The 12469-nt window shown below is 40.8% G+C and overlaps 1 protein-coding gene across 5 annotated transcripts in view; it reads left to right on the plus strand.

The window, feature by feature from the left end:
• Positions 1 to 12469, plus strand: part of RNF123 (ring finger protein 123) — a 152785-nt gene that overhangs the window by 40419 nt on the left and 99897 nt on the right. For 4 of the 5 annotated variants that reach the window (XM_042452202.1, XM_042452207.1, XM_042452203.1 and 1 more), the window contains exons 20-24: positions 1509 to 1629; positions 3447 to 3548; positions 8127 to 8278; positions 11323 to 11515; positions 12111 to 12256. In XM_042452202.1, coding sequence (XP_042308136.1) covers positions 1509 to 1629; positions 3447 to 3548; positions 8127 to 8278; positions 11323 to 11515; positions 12111 to 12256 — 714 coding nt within the window. The remainder of the gene's footprint in view (positions 1 to 1508; positions 1630 to 3446; positions 3549 to 8126; positions 8279 to 11322; positions 11516 to 12110; positions 12257 to 12469) is intronic. The other variant, XM_042452206.1, reaches the window with a different exon arrangement.

Raw genomic sequence — 12469 nt, forward strand, 5'->3', positions numbered from 1 at the left:
TCCATATGCAGGGGATATGTTCTGGATCCCTGCTCAAACCCCATAAAAAATAATGGGGCACATGCTCGCGGTGTTTCTGCTGGTGCTTGCCTTTGAGCGTAAGCTCAAAGCTGTGGAAGGCAAGCCCGCCTATAAGGAGGGCCAACTGTAGTTTTTTGCCACTTACATAAACATACAATTTTCCCTAACTAGGGAACTAGGAGTCTTACTTTTCTGGATCTATCATCAACTTGTCCTTCCTAAAATTCATGCCAGCAATACTGAACCAGAACAGGAATGAGATAATAAAGGTATTAAGAGCTCTGTCTTTTAAATATATGTGATTCCTGGAAATTCTAGCATTTTGACACCTTTCTAACTCACCCGGCAAAAGGTATCTCCCCTAAGAGAAAGGTATGTAACTATTTTCCTTTAGTAGTTAAATTATCAAGGGAAAAGAGTTACATACATAAATCCAAGAGCTGATTATCTGTGTGCAGCTTGGTTCACAGTCACTGGGAATGGCATAGATGGGCATTATCATAAGACTAACTTCATAAAAACAGTAAATATGGGGAATATATGTCTCTAGGCAATACACTGATGGTGAATGCTTAAACAGAAATCTTAATTAGGGAAGTGAGACTCCACATTACTTTCCTGTAGAAATGTAATTATCCAATAGAAAATAGTTGACATCACAGTACAGTAGGCCCTCTCCTTAGGTGAGAGAAAATCTGCGTATACTCGCACCCCATAGGAAACAATGGTGTGTGTGCACAGCGTGGCAGCGTGTGCCATGGGCGCATGCACCATTGTTTATATTGTCACATGGCTTCCGCGTAAGCAGGAAGGTGTGTGTAGTGCGCCCACGTGTGGCACAGGCGCACTGTAGATGGAGGAAATGAGGCTCTTGTATAGCTGAGCAAAATTTCAGAATATAAGTTTTAACCTAACTACCTAATTCATTGCCCCTCCCATTACCAGCAGAAACAAACTACATTTTGTGCAGTAATCAGACACATGAAAATTTGACTCCTTTGTTTACTAACTCTATTAACCACATAGAATTATAATTCTTTCGTAGAAGAGCAAACCCCACCATGACTTAAAGGCTGTCAGTAACACAGTGAGAACTCAAAGATATGTACATTTTGTTCCTTTCTGACTTGTAGAGTTCTCTTGTTCAGAAGCCAGTCTTGTCTGACAACGAGGGAAGTGTGCTTACTGAGACTTGCTAACATGCCTTTAGGCTATCAAGTTGACCTGGCCTCTTTCTTCTTGATGTACAGTATTACTGTGCTTTGCACAGAAAATGCCTGCTTACTGTTTCTTGTTTGAAAGTAGGTAAGATTCAATGATAGATATTGACTTTGTCAGTTCGTGGAAATGTTCTGTGCTGCCTGGGGAACACTATCAGCAGGGGATGTGTGTATCATACAAGTCTTGAGAAGGTAGAATTCGCTATCTGGCTCTTGCATTGGCAGTGTTAACAGCAGAGGAATGTTGTACTTTTCTTTTGTCTTTAGAATCTGACTGTTCTGTGCCCTCCAGAATATATGGTATGTTTCTTGCATCGGCTCATCTCTGCTCTGAGACTTTACTGGGAGGAGTACAAGGTGAAGAATCCTTCAGCACTGAACAGTGAAGGTAGGACAGTGATGTCAGCAAAACCATTTCTACAAATACACAACTATAAATGGTTGTTTTGGTGGGTAACTGATTTTTCAGTAAGGATTAGTCTCCTCCCCCCCTAATGTAAATTTAGAGACTGGGTGGTATTTGAAGGCGCAATCTAATGTTCAAGATAACTTTTAAAAATTGGTTCTAGGTGACTTGAAAGCGCATACACCCTCACAGGTATCACCATAAAAATCATCATCAATTTTAGTTATGCAAAGAGATTTTGCAGCACCTTTGAGACTAACTGAAAAACAGAAGTTGGTAACATGAAGTTTCGTAGACTTAAGGCTACTTACTTGAAGAGTAGATACAACTTTAGCTATATTCCATCTTTTCCCGAAGATGGGGTTTACACATTAAACAGATTACAATTAAAAATATACCTCCAAAACAACAGTAAACTTAATTAAACTAATAAGCATATTAAAAAACAAATTTCAAAAAGATTTTAATGTGAAAACAAGGCAATTTAAAACAATGCAGTTCTTACAGCCCTTTCCTTAAAAGCCTTCAAGACTCTTAAAAAAAAAAAAAGGATTTGCCTGCATATAAGCACAGCAAGAAGAAGGCAATTTTAGCCTCCCTAGGGAGGGAGCTCCAGAGTCTGAGAAGGCCTTCTCTCAAGTACCCACCACCCACCAACTACAGTGGTACCCCGGGTTACGAATTTAATTCATTCCGCCGCCGCGTTCGTAACCCGAAATCCTTCGTAAGCCGAAAAAGCCATAGGCGCTAATAGCGAAAGCCGCGATTTCGTGCGAAAAAGCGCCGAAAAGCACCAAAAAATTTTTCGTAACCCGAAATAACCTTCGTAACCCGGAACAGTTTTTTTCTATGGATTTTTTTCGTAACCCGGAAATTTCGTAAGGCGGCGCATTCGTATCCCGGGGTACCACTGTATACCTGTGAAGGTAGTGGGAGTGGGGAAAGAGTATCTCCTGTGGATCTCAGGTTCATATTAGGAGATACAGTTAGTCACATTGCCTAGACTTAAGAAGCCATATAAAGAAGCTTTTACCTTACCATCCCACATGAAGCACCCCTGCAGTCCAAGAATGAACATAACCTGTAGACTGAATTTCTTCTGAGAATGCAGAAAAAAACCTGTAGAAGAAAACTCTCTTTACCACCATGCAAGTCATGATACAGTTTTTCAAGTGGGTACTGACACCGCATTTCCAGCCTTTCATGTTTGGTACTTGTTTTCAGTACTGTGCTATTTTGAAATGCACATTTAGTAGGTCCCCTGTCTTTTAAAGAGAGGATAGTTGAGATAGAGTAGGGTGGTACTTTGGAACTTAATTTGGATAAGATGATGGTATTGTGGTTAGAGAAGCTGGTCTAACTCATTGATGGTCCCCAGTCTGTGGAGCTCCTTTTCTAACAAGTAGCATCATTACAAATATTTAAACAGGCTTTTAACATTACAAATGTTTAAACAGGCTGTTTGGGACTGACTTCCTCTGAGTTCTTTAAGTCCTGATGACTTGAAATTGCTGAGCTGTTTTAAAAAGTTTTTAATGATAGGATTTTAATAACTGAAGATTAAAGGGCTGTTTTTATTCCATTTTGAATTTTTTTGGAACGTGTCAATTCTGTGCTACTGTTTTACAATGGTTTGAATGTATTCTATATTGTCATTATGTAGGTCACTTTTTGATATGTTAAAGATCCATATATACATGAAATAAACAGTTATAAACAGTCGTCCCAATTATTTGAAGTTAATAAAAATTAGTTCTTTGATCATCTCTCTAATATATATCTGTCTGTTTTTCTCCTAGATGCATATATCCCTCCTCAGCTCTTCTATAATGGGAAAGTGGATTATTTTGACCTCCAGCGACTTGGGGGACTCTTATCTCATCTCAAAAAGACTCTCAAAGGTAATTACTTGCTCTGAAGTGTGATGTGCTCTGTGGACTATGCTTGGATAACCTTTAAAGCAGGGATCTTCACTTAATAATCTTTGATGAGGCCACGTTTGCTCCATTCATTTGTACTTCATCCTTCCTCTTGCATGAGTAGGTAAACAGTTCAAGACAGGGTAGCTTTGTTTTACAACTGAGCCAAGAATTTATAGTTAGATGGGCTTAAGCAAATAAGGATGGGAGGATATCTAGGTTTTGTAGTTGGGTTACCAGTGCCAACGGGTCTGGTTAATCATGATTGCTGCCTGGGATGTAATACAAAATACTCTTATTGCTGATTTGTTCACTCACATATAGGAAGGTTAAAATGGGATTGAATTGTGAGTTGTGTGCATTGGCATGCTGGGTGTTCACATCGCAGCTGACTAAATCAAGATACCTGACTTAAAGCAATATCTATAAGCTGTCATGTCATACATAAGAAGATGGCATTACAGTGGGCCCTTGCTACTGTATATATGGGAAATCTGTTCACCGACTCCCTCCGCATATGAAAAAACCTGCAGGACCTCTAATCTTGTTGATTCTAATCGTGGTGTGCCGGTGCGTGTGCTGTTTTGTCTCCCCGGCTTGCTGATTGTGTGAGCTCAAGTCCGCAGATGGCAAGCCCTCATATGGTGCGGGCCTACAAAGCAGATCTCAGAGCATGGGCTGGTTCATAAGGAAGAATGCAGTTCTTCAAATATCTGGGGCCAGATCCGTGTGGGCTTATTAAAGCTCATCCTGGAGAGAAGTGACCAGTGGGGTCCCACAGGGTTCTGTCCTGGGCCCAGTGCTATTCAACATCTTTATCAATGACTTGGATGACAGAATTGGGGGCATACTTATCAAATTTGCAGATGACACCAAATTAGGAGGAGAGGCAAATATCCCAGAGGACAGGATCAAAATTCAGAATGACCTGAATAGACTAGAAAGGTGGGCCAAAGCTAACAAAATGAAATTCAACACTGAGAAATGTAAGGTACTGCGCTTCGGGCAGAAAAATGAAATGCACAGATATAGGATGGGGGGCACCTGGCTGAACGAGACTACGTGTGAAAAGGATCTAGAAGTCCAAGCAGACCACAAGTTGTACATGAGTCAACAGTGTGATGCGGCAGCTGAAAAAGCCAATGCAATTTTAGGCTGCATCAATAGAAGTATAGTGTCTAGATCAAGGGAAGTAATAGTGCCACTCTATTCTGCTTTGGTCAGGCCTCACCTGGAATACTGTGTCCAGTTCTGGGCACCACAATTCAAAAAGGATGTTGAGAAACAAGCGTGTCCAAAGGAGGGCAACTATAATGGTGAAGGGCCTGAAAACCATGCCCTATGAGGAACGACTTAGGGAGCTGGGTATGTTTAGCCTGGAGGAGAGAAGGTTAAGAGGTGATATGATAGCCCTGTTTAAATACTTGAAGGGATGTCATATTGTGGAGGGAACAAGCTTGTTTTTTGCTGCTTCACAGACTAGGACTAGGAACAGTGGATGCAAGCTACAGGAAAAGAGATTCCACCTTAACATTAGGAGGAACTTCCTGACAGTAAGGGCTATTCGACAGTGGAGCACACTCCCTCGGAGTGTAGTGGAGTCTCCTTCCCTGGAGGTCTTTAAACAGAGGCTTGATGGCCATCTGTCGGGGATGCTTTGATTGAGAGTTACTGCATGGCAGGGGGGTTGAACTGGATAGACCTTGTGGTCTCTGCCAACTTTACGATTCCGTTCTGTGATTCATAACCAGCACTTTGAACTGTGCCTGGAAATGGACTGGCAGTCTGTGAAGCAGTTGCAACCAGCACCCACTCTTCGGACCAGCTGGAGTTTCCAAAACAACTTCCTTGGCTTGTGGTAAAAGGGAATAATGTCATCTGCATACAGATGGCACTGAACCCCAAAACTCCAGACAACCTTGCCTAGCAGTTTCATGTATATGTTAATCCAATCCCAACAAGGCAACCCAGAAGGATACCATGGTTGATGGTATCAAAAGCTCTTAAGAGGTCCAGCAGAACTGATAGGTACACACTTCCCCTTTCTAGCTCCTGGTCTAGGTCACCCATCAAGGCAACTAAAGCTATATGTGTCCCATAACCAGGCCTGAAACAAGATTGGAATAGCTCAGATTCCTCCAGAAACCCCTGAATCTAAAAGGCCACCACATGGTCCAGAACCTTGCCTAAAATAGAATGTTAGAGACTGGCCAATAATTATCCAGAATGGTGCATTCCAGGGATAGCTTTTTCAGTAATGGTTTTAAAGAGCTTCCTTCCAGAACTCTCATTTGTTTTAACAAGGCATTAACCACTCCCTGTACCCAATTATTTGGAGTTAGTAGGATTTGGGATTGAATATTTTAACCTGTAAAATGCCCCGGTTGTGTTTTACAGAGAGGTGGGGTATAAATAAATTTTATTATTATTATTACCCCTTCTAGCATTTTAATAAGCTAGTAAGGCAAAGATCTAAAACACATGTGGTGGCTATTGCCTCTCCAGTCCTGTCTACATCCTCAGGCTGCACAAATTGGAAAGTATCCATTGTCACTGGAAAAGCAGGGGTCAGAGTTATGTCTACTGGAATTGTATCAATTTTAGCATCCAAGTCAGAGCAGATCCAAGCAGTTTTATCTGCAAAGTATTGGGCAAGTTGTTCACAATGAAGTGATCTGGATTTTCCTCTTTTGGGCCTGTTTGTAAAAGACCTCTGGCTACCTGAAATGGCTCTGCTGGTCAGCTCATTGCAGATGCAAAAGAGGCAGAGGAAAAAATGCCTTTGCTGCTTCTATTGCTATAGAATAAGCCCTAAAATAAGCTTTAATCTTTGTTCGATTGGATACACTCTAGTCTCCTCTGACAATCCTGCCACAAGAACTTAGGTGTAAAGTATTATAAATAGTTGAGAGGTAGAAAAGTATGAAGATAGTGTCACAGAGTTAATAGTTTTGAAGGGTTATGAGCTCTGGTTCTTCCTTTTGAATTTTCTTAGGCGGGGTACAGACCGCCGCTTTGCAGCGGTCTGCCGCCGCCGCCAGAAGGTCCGCGGGGGAGCCGGAGCCTTCAGACGGCCCGACTCCCGCGCGGACCGAAAAAAGAAGCTCCAAAATGGAGCTTCTTTTTGCGTCGTGTTTGCGACGTAGCGAGGCGCCAGGGGCGCGCTCGCTACATCAGCAGCGGCGCGACGCGTCTGGATGCTGTGTGTCCGATACGTAAAGATGGCGCTGGCCATGTAGAATGGCCGGCGCCATCTTGTACGGACGGAGTCCGTACTAGGACATGGGGCGTCTAAAAGAGACGCCCCTTTTTTAAAATGGGACGTCCTCCGGACGTCCCAAAGGGCTGTTTAGAAAGCCCCATTGTAGACTACTGATTTCTAGCACTCTTAATGTGACGAAAAACCTTTTTAATATTTTCTCTCTGTTAATGATTAAAAAGGTGAGCTTATGGTATCATTAATGACCATAACTTGTAGATGCTAATTAAGCATCTGACATGGCCCTCACCAGCTAAATTTTCTTTGCTTTTGACCTTCCTTGCAGACGACATATTTTAACTCAAATATTAAACAGCAGCTGTGATACAAGTGTGGTAATCTTTTTGACTGTTAATTTGTATACAAATATTTCCAGCTAATTTAAATAGCTCAGTTCCCTTCCAGGGTATAAATGTGGCCACAGAGGCTAAAAACAAGAACTGGGATGTCTCCTGGGACGTGGAGATAAAGTGGCAGCTGATGACTCTACATCTGTGAAATCCTGATTAATACTTCCCCTTTTCTTCTCTCAGGTGCTCTTCAGATCAGCAGAGCCAGGCTTGGGGGGCACTAGGGCTGCTTGGCCATATGTTTATCAAAGATAAGAGAATGTGAAATACAAGCATATTTGAAACATTTTGTGTGGCCCTTTGATAAATGTTGCCTTAGTTGCTCCAGAAGAAAGATTTAGGATTCACTACCTAATTTTTTTGTTTGCTTCTTATTTTCAGCTCTAGTTAGAAGGATTTGTCATTTCCTTTAGGGAATATCAGGAAGGGCAAAAAAGGAAACAGAAGCTCTTAAAATAAAAAAGAGGGTCTGAAAATACTTGTAGTACAATTGCATGATGGCACATCTTATTTATTTAAATAATTTTTATATTTCTTGCAGTGTGAATTTCTAGAGTGGCCTAAAAATAATAATGATAAAACATGACAATACAGTGCCTGTATGGAGCTTCCTTTAGAAAGCATACTTAATCCTTGCAATCTAACTCACACAGGGATGATGATTTGACCACTAGCATGTAATTGTCCAATACCAATTAATATGAGAATAGAATGTTCTTCATCTCCAGATATTCTTTGGCTATAATTGTTTATGCTGGTTAGGGATGATCACAGTCAGCTGCTTTACTGAATAAAAGAGAATACTCAGAATTACTCACAATATGTAGTTCCAACCATAGAGGGTTTTTAACACATCTGATTTGATACTAAAAGTACTGAATGAGAAGCAGCAAATACTCCTATGCAGTTGTCCTCTTCTAAAAGATATAATTGCTTCCTTTATTCTCCCAGATGACCTGGCCTCAGAGGCAAATATTCTAATTGACCCTGCAGAAATTCAGGCTGTGACAATGGATGATCTTGATGAAGATGAAGAGTCAGCACTGTCAACCGCACAAGTGAGCCTAGCAATGCTGCATGAAATGGGTCAAAGTTTAACTCAAGTAGGTCTCAGTGAAAGAAGTCCCTTCATAGGGAAGGAGGACAATTGTATCTGTGTTAGTTTGTTTCTGAAAGTAGATATTGTTTAGGATAGTGGGAACAGCAAGCAAAGTTGCATGTGTTACATATAAGAAATTAATCTTTTGTAAATTGTTGAATGCTGTGTCAGTGCACCAGTTTGACGGTATCTTAGCCAGAAGCTTGCCCTAATTCATGGTCTTAAGAGTGCATCTTTGGAAATATCTAAATCAGGGAAAGTTCTGAAAGGGGGGAAAAAAACCTCAGTGGAGCCATATGGCTACCAGGGACATGCTCTCAATTATGGCAGCCAAAAAAATAGAATGCTTTTGCTAGAGATAATGACTGGTAACTGCTTTTGGCACCAGGCAATGATCTTTATAGATTCCTAGGTTGTTTAGGGTTAATTTAAACTGGGCAGATTTCAGCCCTGGTATGGAATCATGACAGATGATTGGAAGTTCCCTGCATCACCAGATCTAATGAAAACCTAAATTCTCTGCAGCTTTAGCAGTATTGCACTCTTACTCCATGAATATGGAAAATATTTGATAAAAGCATTTTGCTGTTGCTTCTAACATTGGGTGGGGTGGAGAAGAGTATGGCCTGTGGACATCCAGTACTGTTTTTGAAGGCTCCAGTGTCCTTGGCACGCCTCCCACCATGGCAAAAAGCAGATTTCTGTTTTTGTTTTTTTTTTTATAAAATATCCTTCTTGTTCCTGTGGGAGTTGAGGGGTTGTTTTCTTATGCTTTGCTTCCCTAGGCTGTTTCAGGGTCAGGAACAGGAGGCCATTTTTCAAGCAGGACATAAGCAGGACATTTGAAAAACAAAACAAAACAAAAAAAACAAAAACATGGTCTTCTTGGCTTAAAACAGCCCAGAAGTTCCAAAACATGGCATAATTGTCCGTTGTGGCTCCTGAGGATATAGTGGGGAGTTTTAAAGAATGCTTTTTGTCCCAATAAAGCAGCAGTTGCTCCAGTGGTCCCTGGGAAAGCACTACAATAGCAATAGCGAGTACATTTCTATACCGCTTACCAGTCTACTAAGTGGTTTACAAAGTGTAAGCTAATTGCCCCAAACAAGCTAGGTACTCATTTTAGCAACCTATGGAAGGATGCCAGGCTGAGTTGACCCTGAGCCCCTGGTTGGTATTGAACTCACCTTGTGGTTTGTGAGTGCGTGGCTGCAGTACAGGCATTTAACCACTGCTCCACCAAAGCCCCTTAACATCTTTAAGTACAACATCCCCCCGCCCATAGCCATTTTTCTTTGGAATCGTAATCCTAACCACACTTACTTAGAAGAAAGTGCCTCAAGTACAAAAGTACTTGTTTTAAATTAGGTATGCTTAATACCTAATTAAGCAGTTTTAGCAATCTCCCCTCCTCCCTCGCACAAACGCAGCTGTCCATCTCTGCCCTAAATCGTGGTGAGTGCTCGGGAGCTGGATTTACTAGTACTTTGCCAGTGATGTTAGCAGTGACTTTGCTGTTTCCCTAACCTTGGTAATTCTAATAAAGAACAAATAGAAGAAAAAATGTAACTTGCCTTTGTATAAAAATCTGTGTGTTTTAATTTAATTTGGTAATCTTGTATTATTTATAGTTCTTACAAATTTGTATCCTACGTTATTGCCTATCCTAAGTATTCTGGCATGCACAGAGAACTAGGAGAAGGGATAAGATCTGCTGTTACTTCATATTGGAATTTACAAAAAGAGCAGAGATTGCTCTTTGTCTCATTTCATCTGGGGTTTCTGTGAGTCTCACCCTTTGAGCTGCTTCTGCTTTCTGCAAAGCCTGATGAAGAGTGAAAACAGAGATCTGCAACTTTTATTTATTTGCAATTTGCAAATAGTTTAAAAAAGAGATCCTTAGGCTGTATGTCTGGGAGAAAGGATGGATGTCATGGGGATGGAATATCAGTCAGCATAGTGATGGGGTGATCAGGTTTGTAAAGCATTGCTTTTGGTGTTCCTGGAAGCTAAAACAGAAGTAATGAATACCAGTGTGTCCCACAGAGTGTGGTAACATTTGTAAGGGTTCTTTTAAATTTGAACCTACAGTAGGTTTTATAACCCAGAAAATGTGTGGTAAGAGATGGCACGACCAGCCACTATTGAATTTTCTTAATACCAGGGAAGTGTCCCTGTCCATGAAGGTTGTTATCACATTTTGCTGCAAACTCTGTTGAGATGGGAGTTTCAATTATTTAAAACAATTAAGATACAGAAATCATACTGTGCAAAGAGAAAATAATGTTTTTCTTCTTCTTGCTTGGTCTCATCTGTGTTCTCTATTAATAATATCTTTGGCTAAGGCTGCCTAGTAGCTTGCCTTTTCCAAGCACATTTAGCTTGGAGAAGAGAAGATTAGGGGGAGAAATCCAAATGCAGGACTAGAACCATCAGGTGGAAATTTCAGTAAATTAGATTTCAGCTAAATATTAGGAGAAATGTCCTAACAAGGCATGCTGTTCAACAATGAAACAGATTGCTTGTGAACATGATAAGTTCTTATTCACTGAAACTATTTAAACAGGGGACAGGGGCATCTGTTAGGAACGCTGAAAATTACAAAGACTCAATATCCTTCGGCCTCTGACACAATATCATAGATGGTCATAGATGCCACTGTTAAAAATACACAGGAATACTTTGTGCTTGGTTGAAGGAAGTTTGTTGTGGCTGCCATTTGAACCTTATAAAAAATGATTCCACATCCAGCTTTGATTAGAGTTTGTTCAAACTTGATTGTGTGGCATTTGGGCACAAAACAAAATTACCCTATAAAATATACTAATAAGGATATCACTTGCACTTGCCCTGCTCTGCTTACTTTTAGAAGATCTATCATATGTTCCTAGAGTCTGGCAAGTGAACAAAATGTTTCAGAAACTTTTTCCTATGAATGATGGTATCTGTGGTTTACTGCTTGGTGCATGGTTTAAATTAGCTTCATTTGTTCTTCAGATTAAAAACTGACATAGTTGAATGCTCTCTGCCTGTCTTTTTCTCTCTTAGCGTCCAGCTGCTGCATTGGCAATTGGAGGTGCCTTGGCTAGGCCAAGCTGGCTCAGTTCACCCACCCTGGGGCGAGCAAACCGTTTCCTCAGTACTGCAGCTGTCAGTCTCATGACCCCAAGGCGGTCACCAGGTGCCTTAGAGAAGGCCAAAGTCCGGACATTGAACATGGAGCAACGGACAGAGGAAGACAGTGAGTACTACATTCTGGGCCAGGTTTGAAAGGTGCTGTGAGAATATGGCAATTTTTTTAAAAATCCAACAACGATCCCAACAGTTAGCTAGAAATTATGTTAAGAGCCAATGCAGTGTAAGCAGGGTTTCATATGTGTTACTTGCATCCCTGAATTTGTGCTGCAGTTCAACCTTCTAGTTAAAGGAAAGACAGCACAAGAGACCTGTTTCTTTGTTATTGATTAAGATAATTTGGAAAAAGTACAAGGGAGTAAATTTATGTGAGATAATTATTCAGATAAACATGCCACAGGGTAAGCGAGACAAAGGGAAGTGAACCAATAAGGGAGAATACACCTAAAAGAACCAAAAAAATAAAATAAAAAAATAAAAAGAAAAATAAAAATAAAAAACCCAGCTGAATCTGACCTGGGATTGCTTTTCATTTCAAGATGGCTTTGGAAAAGATGACATGAAAGAACATCAGAGTAAAATAGGTATGGGAGCAGAGAAAGAGAAAATATCAAAATGGATATTCAGAACCATTATTGTCCATTTTCTTCACTCTGTCAGCAATGCCTTGCTTAGAAAAATCTCTTCTGTTTTCATGATAGTTGAAGGCAGCCATGGAAATGAGGGCCTTTTATTGGGGAAACCTGCTGAAGAGCCAGACCAAGCAATAACTGAGAACTCTCTTTTGGAAATCTTGGATGGAATAGTCATGATGTACAACCTCAGCGTGCATCAGCAGCTTGGTAAGGTGAGGAGGATTCATTTCGGGAAAGTTTTTAGTCCTGCCCCATTCTCACAACTGGGATTTAGAATACCTACTAACTAAGACATCAGTACCTTCTGGGACAGTGTGGGAAGTATCCATTAGGGTCACTGTGCTAAATTGTTATGCTTCTTTGCTTTGTATCTTTGATGGCAGATCTATTTGTTTGTTTTTTGAAACCGCAGTAAACAATTGAGG

This window comes from Sceloporus undulatus, chromosome 2 (genome assembly GCF_019175285.1).
Source record: "Sceloporus undulatus isolate JIND9_A2432 ecotype Alabama chromosome 2, SceUnd_v1.1, whole genome shotgun sequence".
Lineage (NCBI taxonomy): Eukaryota > Metazoa > Chordata > Lepidosauria > Squamata > Phrynosomatidae > Sceloporus > Sceloporus undulatus.